Source organism: Alexandromys fortis, unplaced genomic scaffold (genome assembly GCF_014885135.2).
Source record: "Alexandromys fortis isolate MF-2015 unplaced genomic scaffold, M_Fortis_MF-2015_v1.1 scaffold_91, whole genome shotgun sequence".
NCBI classification, from domain to species: domain Eukaryota; kingdom Metazoa; phylum Chordata; class Mammalia; order Rodentia; family Cricetidae; genus Alexandromys; species Alexandromys fortis.
In genome coordinates, this window is record NW_026067968.1 from 2549995 (window position 1) to 2560888 (window position 10894).

Genomic DNA, 10894 nt, shown 5'->3' on the forward strand with positions numbered 1-10894 from the left:
ATGGTGTCGCAGAGAGCTTCTGGGCCTCACACTGCTAGCACCAGCAGGAAGGAGGCAGCTTCAGCAGTCCGTTGCTTAGCTAACAAAACAGGGAACTAACAGGTGGGCCTAAGGGTTACACTACCATAGCTGAGAGTTGTAGGGGCCCAGAGAAGCAGCTGACCCCAGCTGGGCGAAGGCCCAGGAAGAGAAAAAGCATGGGACATTTGCTCATGTACTCACAGGATCGAGCTGAAGCCTTCTTTGTCTCCCCCTGCCACGCAAGCTGTGTCAAAGCTGTGCCAGGCAATATGGCTTTTTCTAGAACACTCTAACACCTCCATGCTTCCCCAGCAGTCAAGGATATCAGTCAACTTGGTGAAGCAAGGACTCCCCCCCAGGCGATAATTACAGACTGGATTTTTGAGTAAAAGAAAATTGAAAAGCCCCCAAAACACTTTGGGGATTAGCTGACCCTGATTCTCAGGGATGGAATTTAGTCAGAGAACTTTCTTCTGCTCAGCGATATGACAGATCCACCCTGGGATAGCAAAGTTAACTAGTAACAGCATCTAACAACGAAGAGTTGCCCTACTGTTTATTTGGCCAAAAGAGAATCCTATTATCTGCAGAGGGCTAGGCAGTGGAGACAAAAGGGTCTGGAGACCAACAAACATCGATTCCTTCCTTCTAGCAAGGCTGGTAGCCCCTCCCATTCCCTATCCCCTCTCCTCACTCCTTCAGTTCTCCTTGTGCCTTCACTGCTCTCCTCAAGTCTCTTTCCTCTTCTTCCTTTCATCTCTCTTTCTCTCTCTTCTCTTTCTGCTTGATTCTGAGTCCCTGTCTCTATCGAGGATGTGGGTTTTTCTTCTGAGTGTTTTGAATGTTGCATTAGCATTGCTAGGAGTTGGTCAGTCTGTATGTGCACCTGTCTGTGGAATACTTGCATGTGTGTGTTGAGTGCACGCTCCCATGTACATGTATGAAGGACAGGGGACAACAGTGGGGTCTGCTTCATCACCCTTTGCCTTATCCCTTGAAACAAGAGCTCTCAGTCAACCAAGATCCAGGCTTGTGTCCATCAAGTCCCAGGCATCTTCTTGTCTCCTCACACACCATGTGGTTGCAAGCACGCATGTGGCTGTGAGCAACTCTTTACATGGGTGCTGGACTTTGAATTTATGTCCCCATACTTATGCAGCAAACACTTTACCACAGAGCTGTCTCCACAGGTGCTGGATTTCTGATCAGCTGTCCTAAAGATAACAAATATGGCATATTTACAAGTATCCTTATGAATGGCAGGGAAGGGGCACCGAAGAACATGAGAAGGATTTGGCACACCGCTGGCTCTGGACATGGAAAGGGGCACCACAGGCCAAGGCACATGGGTGGCTTCTTCAAAATAAAGAAAGCAAAGGAATGATTCTACCCCTCGGTTCCAGAAGACAATGGCTGCCACCAGCACCAGATTTTAGCAAAAGGACACACATGCCCATGACAGGCCACTCACCTACAAACCTGTAAGACATTATACCAGTGCTCTCTTCAGCCATTAAATTGTCCCAGAGGCAAAAGGACAGACGTGCACTAGCCACTCCTGCTCTTTCCTTCTCTCTTATTCTGCAGAGTGTGTCTTTGATGTTATTGTTGTTCCTAGTCAGCTATTTCTCTTGGTCAATTTAACATTTGCTTTCCAGAAATTTTGGTTTCCCTTTCTTCACAGTGGCATTCTCTCTCTCTCTCTCTCTCTCTCTCTCTCTCTCTCTCTCTCTCTCTCTCTCTCTCTTTTTTAAAAATCAGGGCAATATCATTGCTAAGAATGATGAGACCGGGTCTGACCATCCTGAGTTTTCTCTCTGTTTCCATGTTCTCTGTGCCGTTCCTGGTCTCTCTTGTGTTGGTTGACTTCAGATGTGTAGGGGGCTCAGTCATGTCTCTATGTGAATACACAGAGAACACAGGTTATTCTCTGAATGGACAGCTAGGCTATCATCCTGTCTCCTATGGTCTTCTGCTAGGGCTTAAGGATTGGTCCTTCTCTTCCCTGGAACTCCACACATTCAAATGATGGAGCCTAATCTCCAGTACAATAGCATTGAGAGGTGGGGTCTTTGCCAGGTAATTAGCTCACACGGTCCTCACTCTCTCTCTCTCATGGATGAGGTCGGTGCCTTCTACACTTTGCCTAAGGGAGTTCCTTCCCCTCAACCCTTCCACCACAAGAGAATTCAACCCGAAAGTGCTATCAATGAAACAGAGCCATCAAGCCATGCTTCCTTGACCTTGGACTGCCCAGCCTCAAGAACCATAGCCAGTAGTCCATTTCAGTTCTTTATTCCACCCAGTCTGAGTGAGGTGTTCTGTTCCAGCATCTCAAAGGGTCCATGACATCTGCCCCACCGGAGACTGTAGACTCCTTCTGAGAGGGACCAAATTGATGGGGATAAAACCTTAAGATGAAGAAAAGCTGAGTCCCCTGTACAGGCCTCACTTCCTCCAGGGAAAATCAGGAACTGGCATTTTGGAGAGCTTCTTAGAGGAAATGGAGCCATGGAATTGATCCTGTCTTAGAAGCTTAGCTATGAACGAGAATACTGACAAAACCTCAACACAGATTCCTCCTTTCTAGCCAAGACAGTTAGGGCGATACGTGTCCTCCTCGTTGCAGAAGACACTTGAATGGGACACAGAAGTTGGCACTGATGAGAAAAAAGAAGACACGGGAGGTGGGCGCTCATATATTATACATCACATCCGCCATCGTGCCAGCTCTTATACAAGACTCAGTGGTCCTCTTATCCTACATAATTCCTAAAGCAAGTGTAGGTGTTCTTTACTGTACCTTAAATAGATATGCAATCCACTCCTCACCCTACCATTGGCTAGCTGGGCCCTCCTTAGGAAATTACTTACTTTCTCGGAGATTTACGATTACCTGGGCAGCAATACCTTTCCTGCAGAGACTATTGAATGAAAATCATCTAGATGAATATTTGGCAAAGACAGGCACTCAGCAACAGTGGGCTGGTGCTCAGAACCACAAACAGGTTCCAAGAAAATGAATCCCAGACACAGGAGACTAACTGGTCCGGGGATCCAGAGAGTGAGGTCACTGATTTGTTACACTAGACAGGCTTCTGTCGTCCCCACCCAAACGTACTTCAGCAACCCAAGAACGCCTCTCCCATGGCCATTTAGTGGCTCATGCAGAAGAGCTCCTCGGCGTCTTATCCTGACAAATACTTCAGGCCCGCAGCCAGCAGAGCAAAAGGGGAGTGCAGACAGCACCCCTGGGTTCTTCAGGAAACTTCCCTGAGAAAGGGAACTGTAAGGAAACCAGGTTTCCTGAGCCGCTACTAGCTGCTTGGCAGACCTCTCAGGCTGTATTCTGTGGCTCTGCCCCCCACTCCCCCCACCCCCACCGCCACGGAGACAGATCGTTGATGCCGTAGGAGCCTGGGCTCTGAATTTCATTTAGCATTTAATTAACTGGAGTAGACCAGGCACTCCATGGCACCGCCGTGATTGCAATCTGTGAATGGATGGGCATTTTTATCTGAAAATGATGACCAGCTTATCTTCTGTCGCACAGCTATCACACATGATAGGTATCTCTCGTTATCCCAGCCAATCAAACACAGAAAGTTTATTAAGATTCTATCATGCGAAGTCATCCCCAACGATGAGATTTCTCATCTGAATGTACGAGGATGCAATACCGTATTTTGTCGAAGAGACCCTCGGGGAGAAGGCAGGCAGGAAGGTTATCGTTTGGGACAGTCCGTGAGTCCCTGTCCACGGCAGAGCAGTTGGAGAAGATGACCACCCACATCACATAGAAAAGAAGTTCCTGGCCCCCTTTCTGCTGGAAAACAAAATGAATCAACACAGTTGCAGAAAGACACAAGCAAAGAAAACGGCAGTGAGATCTTACAGGAAAATGGCTCGCGACCGGACCGTAGGCCAGATGGCTCAGCCTAGCAGAGTGAGCTCTGAGCATCCTAGAGACCACAGCGAAAGATAAATGAGATCGATTCTCTGATTTGTGGGGCTCTTGAAGTAACTTGTCTATTATTTCAGAGATATCAATTTTCAGCAAGACTGATTTTAGATGGGGAATGTGAAGAAAATCCACTCGTTCAACTACTCAGATGTTCACTGATACAGTCCGCTAATGCTTTAGATTCACTTTATGTTGGCTGCCATATTATTGCTGGGTCTCCATTGGTAATCAAGCTTCCCTTCCCTTTGGAGTGGATGGGTCATGAAATGTGATAGGCAGGCAATGTGACCACCACAGTGAGGTAATGGCGGTACGGGGGCTTCCAGCCTCAGGTGATCAAGGGTATAGCTAACGTTCCCAACTTCATTCAATGTAGGATGTTCCCAAAGACAAGCTAGGACTCTGAAAGAGATACATTTGTAGAGGAGGGATGGGTGACATGTTTATAGGCACTGAGATGAGAAACAATTATGGACCGTGACTGACAAATTACTTGAGGGGTGACTGGCAAGTGTCAGCTTAACTCCCGTACTGAAAGCCTTCTGAATCATTTCTGGCTTCTCTTGAATGTCACCCTTCTGGGTTCTAAACAAGAGAGTGGTGCAAGCAACAGAGGCACTGAGAGGAGCCACAATCAGAGATGCAGCAGACGCAGCTGGTTTTCGGATCATCGCAATCACCTGGACACTTTCAGCACTCATCCGAGCAAGATGGGGAACTCTGTTGTTCCAAGGCCTCAAAGAACTCTGTGAAGGGATTCTGTAAGTTTTCCTGAGACTTCTGGAGTTTGCAGAAACTCTTTCGTATTCTTACTCTCCCTTGATGCCCATAACTCTGGTGCCAAAGTAGCAGCCAGGCCGAATAGAAGGCTGGAGAGCCCAGCTGCTGCCCCAACACATCGTATTGTGTTTGGATTCAGGCACTGCCCTCCCCTGCTCATGCTGTGAGCTCTCTGAGCCAAGACAGCACCTGCATTTCCACAGAAAATTTCAGAACCCTTGAGTAGAACCAGAGTCACACCACCGGGGAGTCGCACAAACCTAGTTTTAACTCCTTCTGCGGTCAAAGATAGGAACAATGATAGATTAATTCAAAATATAGTTACAAGTCACCAATTCCCTGCACCGAAGCCACCATGCTAGGTTCCATTTCTCTCCGTTGTTCTTCTACTATCTCTCTGTCTCTGACACAGCGCCTACCAACTCAAGACGGGACTGGCACCACTACCCGCCCACTTCTGCAACTCCTCTCTGTTTCTCCAGAAGCTTCTCTAGTGCTATGTGTTTAGGAGCTTTCCGGGGGGCAGGGTTCCAGCTTTACCTTTGCATCAGCCCAGGCTCCCATTTTCCTTTGATTTCTGTCTCCCTGAGTCTTCATCAAATTTGGGAATGTATCGCCTTGTTTTTTTTTTTTTTTTCCACCTTTCCTTCCTACAGTTATGGGAGCCACTTGGAATGCCCAGGCTCTGTCTTTCCTGCTCCATAACTCCATGCTATTACCTGAAAACCTCTGACAAGAATGCCTCTTTCAACTCATTAGCTTGGCTTCCTCATTAATTCATTAGCACTTGGGAGCCCCGGAGATGATCTTTCTCTTCCAACCAGAGTCTCTGCCCCTTACAAACTTTATTTCTGAGCGCGCTCTCACATTGCGTTTATTGTGACATCATTCATAAAATTCTCCCTCGACAGGAGAGGAGTCAAAAAACAACTATATATCATTTTAAATTGCTCTGGTTGGTGCCTCTGCATTTTAAGAATATCGAGGGGGAGACATGCCTAATGACAGGGCTACACGTGGATCAAGGGCTGACAGAGTGAACGCCATACCCGACTCTTCCATCCACCTTCTTCCTTCTTGTTTGAAGCAATGGGTGTCAGGTCAGTAATTAGACTTCTGCACACAAACTGGAAGTGCCAGCTGATCTCCTCCAACACGGCCGTCACTCCTGGGGATGCCAAGTTCAATCGGAAGTACACCATCACCAGTCACTATCCCTTTCCTGCAAGGCTGCCAGAAGTTCCCAGGGACGTCTCGCCCCTCGTGCCCTCTCAAGCTAATGAAGTTGGTGCTTCCCCAGAATGTCAAAGAACTCACTCCCAGGGTGGCAGCACCTTGGTGCCTGTGGTGGGTAACACCTAAGAGTAGCCTCCCCTCGGCGTTTGATTCTTCCCTTCTGATTGTAAGCTGGCTGGCATATTCGTGTTCAAGGTTTCTTTGTGTTAATGTCTTTGCTTGATTTTTTTTTAAATGCACTCAGTTTCTTGGAATAATACAAACGGCACAAGAACCTAAAGATGACCCCAAGCTCTAGACAGGCACTGATTTGCCTGGAGCACTGGCTGAGGTGTGTTGTAGCTGGATATGCCTGGTTCCTAGATGCAGACTAAGGTCCACAGGGCAGGAAAGGAAGAGAGGGTCAACATAGGATAAAGGTCATCATTGCACATACAGAGGAGGATTTTCACCTGTTTGTCATCTGAAGCTGTGGTTCCAGATACAGCAACGACAGGTGCTAGCCCAGGTGAGCCACCTATGAAGGAGGACAGAAAAGTCAAGACTGAAGGAACAGCACTGAGCAGCTGGGCTTTGCAAACATTTCAGGATGGTTATCTTTGGAATGGGCCACCCGCAGGTTTCACAGCTGGCCTCGGCTACCTAGGGCTATCAATAGTAGGATTCCAAACTCGGATGGGCCAGGGTCGAGAGGGATGCCTGGGCACCTGTTGCTGAGTCCGCTTAGACTCCATTTCCCTCCGTGTTGATGGCAAGCATTCTCTCCCAGTGTCAGTCTCTGTGGCTCAGGCATATCTGACTCTCCCGGCAGCAGCAAACCAAGAGGCAGATGTGGCCCTCCCTTTGAACTGACATGAGAAATACTAGAATCAGAGAGAAGGGCTCTTGCCTTTCTGGTTGTGCTATTGAACTAGTTTTGGCATCTCCTGAGATTAGTGGGTAGCTGAGAACTCACCATAATGAGAAAGATCCCATGGGAATAAAGTCAACAAATGTGTGGAGAAGGATGAAGTCAGGTTGGGTTTACACAGCCCCCATGCAGTGTAACACAGTTGGATAGAATTGTGTCCTAGCCAGGAAAAATTATAAGGCTTCCGGGGACCTCTCTCATCATAGTTAAAGGGGAGAGTGGGTCCCACAGCAAAGATGAAACACTGTCCTGAAAATTCTGGTGCAAAACAATCTTAGGAACTCGGGGTCTCAAGAGAATGGGCTCCATACTCACAGCAAGGCAGCCTGGTCAGGAATTGTGGAGACACCTGTTTCCCACCTCTGTTCCCAGCTCCCCACACAACAAACCAAGGGGTTAGATCATTAGTTCCCTGGATCCCTTCTAACGCTGAGAATCACAACTGCTTCTTCCCATCCAGAGCCTCTGTTCTGGTCATTTGACCTTCACATCTAGAGCCTCTGTGTGAAGGTCAAATGACCAAAACAGAGACTCTGTCCAAGAAGACAGGTGCATGGGGCTGCCAGGAGGGGTCTTGAAAAGCAAGGGATCTGATTTTATCTTCATCTTAGGGTTCTTCTGGCTTCTGTCACCACTCAGCTTACCATGCACACACCATCAGAGAACCCGAGAGAGCTGATTTATGCTCAGTGCTAGAGCACAGCTGAAGACTGTGGAAGACTATGGCTAACCCAAGATAAACAAAACAAAACAAAACCTGTAGTGGGGTCAGATTAAAACACCCTGTCAGTGGAATTTTATGGAACACCCATTATAAGTGTGTGTGTGTTGGTGATTTTTTTTTTTTTGCTGCTTCAAAAGGCTTTATTTTTACTTAGTCCAAGACTTGAGAGGGGCTCCAGGGCGTTACAAAGCTGCCTAGTGGCTTCTTGAGAGGTTCGGGTGAAGGTCCTGAGGCGGGCTGGTGCAGAGCAGAGTTGGGAGCCCCTCGGAAGGAGAGGCCTCCTAGTCATGCTTGAGAGTGAGCCGCTCAAAGAGGTACTCGCCCAGAGATGCCTGGGGCCCAGCAGCCAACCTGCGGAGGTTGGTCAGGTGGTTGCCCATCTTCTTGATGACCTTCACCTCCTTATCCAGGAAGTGGTTTTCAAGGAAGTCACAGAGATGAGGATCTGTGCGGGCAGAGCCCAGGGAATGAAGATCCAAGAGGGCCTGGTTCAAGTTCTTCTCCAAGGCCAGGGCAGCTTCCATGGCCTCCTGGGTTTTACCCCACTCATCTTGAGATGGCTTCTGCACATCCTGAAAGAGTGCACGGCCTCCGCGATCGTTCTGCAACTTGAGGAGACGCTCGGCGCCCTCGCGCTTCTCCTCGGCCAATTCGCGGAAAAAGTGGCCTACACCCTCCAGAGCCACGTCATCCCGGTCAAAATAGTAGCCCAGCGAGAGGTAGGTGTAAGAGGCCCGCAGGTGCAGGTTGACCAGGCGGTTCACGGCAGCCTCCACTTCGGTGGAATAATTCTGACGAATCTGGGAGGTCATGGTTGAGACGCAGTCTGGAGCTACCCGCAAAGAGACGGTGCTGGCTGGTCCTGGGAGCTGAAGGCGGCGAGGTAATGGTCCCGGAGGCTGCAGCTGCAGATGAGGAGCGGTGGAAGCTAACAAAGGGAGGCCCCGGGTCTGTTCCGTCCAAACACTGTTGAAGCAAGACACAGATCCACGGGATCTCCGAAGGCTCGTGTTGGTGAATTTTTATTTGACACAAAATTCACCCTATCTAGGAAGAGGAAATCTTAACTGAGAAAACGCCCTCCTAAGAGTGACCTGTAGACAAGTCTTTGAGGCATTTTCTTGATTTATGATTGACGTGGGAGGGTCCAGCTCACTATGGGCTGAGGCATCTCTGGGATGGTGGCCCCACATTCAATAACCAAGCAAGCTGAGCAAGTCATAGGGAGCAAGCCAGCAAGCAGTATTCCTCCATGGCCTCTACCTCAATTCCTACCTTCAAATTTCTGCCCAGACTTCCCTCAGTGATGGCTTGTGGCCTGAGAGTTACAAGCAGAAATAAACCTTTTACTCCACAACTTGTTTTTGGTCATGGTGTTTCATCACAGCAATAGAACCTCCTCCATTCTACACATATGTATATTCATACTGGGTATTGAACCTAGGACTCACCACTCTTTATTCAGAGGCAAGGTCTTGAATTCATTTTATTGATTGATTGATTGATTGATTGATTTGGTTTTTGAGACAGGGTTTCTCTGTAGCTGTGGAGCCTGTCCTGGAACTAACTCTTGTAGACCAGGCTGGTCTCAAACTCACAGAGATCCACCTGCCTCTGCCTCCTGAGTGCTAGGATTAAAGGCATGCACCACCACCACCAGGCTTGAATTCACTTTGTAGCTTTAGCAACAAATATGTGATCCTCATACCTCAGCCTCCAAGACTCATGTGAATGACAGGCCTGGGCCACTGGGCCCAAATTTTTAGTCTTCAAAGTGAAGACCTAAGTAGCATGTATAAGTCACAGGCAATATGATTCTATAGGACATCACTTTGTTGTTCTACTTTAATCTAGCATTTCTATAAAAGCAGCAGAGAAGTAACAAACATGGAAATGCAGGCTGTGTGTGTCAGGATGTGACTGTCAGTGTGTGGTGACCCCCGCACCATGAAATGCTAACGTTTTCTGTACCGAATTCCATGTTAACTTTGCTATGTTAGGTGAAGGTTTTACCCGTCATGGGAGAGAGAAACCTTTGGCTTCATGATCAGTGCAAAGCCGAGGCTTAGATGTGGAAAACAGCCCCCCTGATGTCTGTAACTGCTGGCCATGAACTTGGCCTCCCAAAGAATCGCTGGGTAGAACCCAGCAAGCTACAGTGAAGCCCTGTGTGGGGCTACGTCCGCCCAGGCTCAGGGGTCACCCAGAATACAGGTTCCCTCGCTTTCCACTCTTTAATCATAAGGATGTCTTTCAAAGGGTTTTCTGTAAACATCAATGTTTTCGTGATTTGGTGGTCTGTAAACACCAGCTTTCTCGTGTTTACTGCCAGAAACAATTTCTAGGCAATTCGGTTTTCACCGTTCTCTGAACTGCAGACTGAGAGGAGAAGTCTTTCAGAGAAGATGAAAACCTAAGAAAAACCTTAGAGAGGCCGAACCACATGGATGATTTCGGTGGAATGTGGCAAATACAGGGACCGGGGCATCCACAGAGTAGTGGCTGGGAGGGGGATCAAGTTGAAAACACAATTTCAGAATGAGGAAACGAAGCTTTTGGAAATAGTCTCTTACCACTTCCTCTGTAGTCTGAGGCACTTTTCTCAATGGTGTGTCATCATGGACACCACTAACCACCCAGGACAGTGACAGTGATGGTCACGTAGAGCCATTCCACTTCCATTTGAAAAATAGAAAGGCATCTGAGAATCCATGCCACAAGCAGACAATTCAAGGGCTCTGTGACAACCATCCTCATCACAGCACCAGGTCTGAGACGAGCGGAGATCACCACTGACAGAGACCAGAGACTCTATGACAAATGAAGATTCATAGAGGATCAGGGAAGCCGACTGCTTTGCCTCTGATGGTCAAACTGACAAGCTGACAGATTGTCCCCTCATCTGAGACAAACGCAGCTTGAAGAGCAGCCGGGTCAGAAGGCACACTGTGAGGAAGAAGGAGGATTGGAAGAACAAGGGAAGGTTTGGGTTCTCAGCATGTTACCTCAGTCTGCAGTGTTCGTTGTTGTTATATGAGTTGAAAGGCTTTGGAAAAATTTCACAGAACAGTGGAATTTGTTTCTCTCCAGCCTGTTCTAGGATGTGTTTTATAGGGACCATGATGGCTAATGCTGACTGCCAACAGGACCTAATCCAGAGTCACCTAGGAGGCTGGTCTCAAGCCACATCTGTGAAGGACTATCTAGATTAGGCTGAAATGTAAAGACCCACCCTAAACATGGCAGTGCCACTTATGGA

The 10894-nt window shown here is 48.1% G+C and overlaps 1 protein-coding gene across 1 annotated transcript; it reads right to left on the bottom strand.

Annotated features, from left to right (window-relative positions):
- Nucleotides 1–7755: 7755 nt before the first annotated feature.
- LOC126509117 (ferritin light chain 1) lies at nucleotides 7756–8646 on the bottom strand. The gene has a single exon (XM_050154795.1). It carries the CDS (start codon nucleotides 8445–8447, stop codon nucleotides 7917–7919), a length of 531 nt encoding a protein of 176 aa, XP_050010752.1. The 5' UTR covers nucleotides 8448–8646; the 3' UTR covers nucleotides 7756–7916.
- Between the last annotated feature and the right edge of the window lie 2248 nt (nucleotides 8647–10894).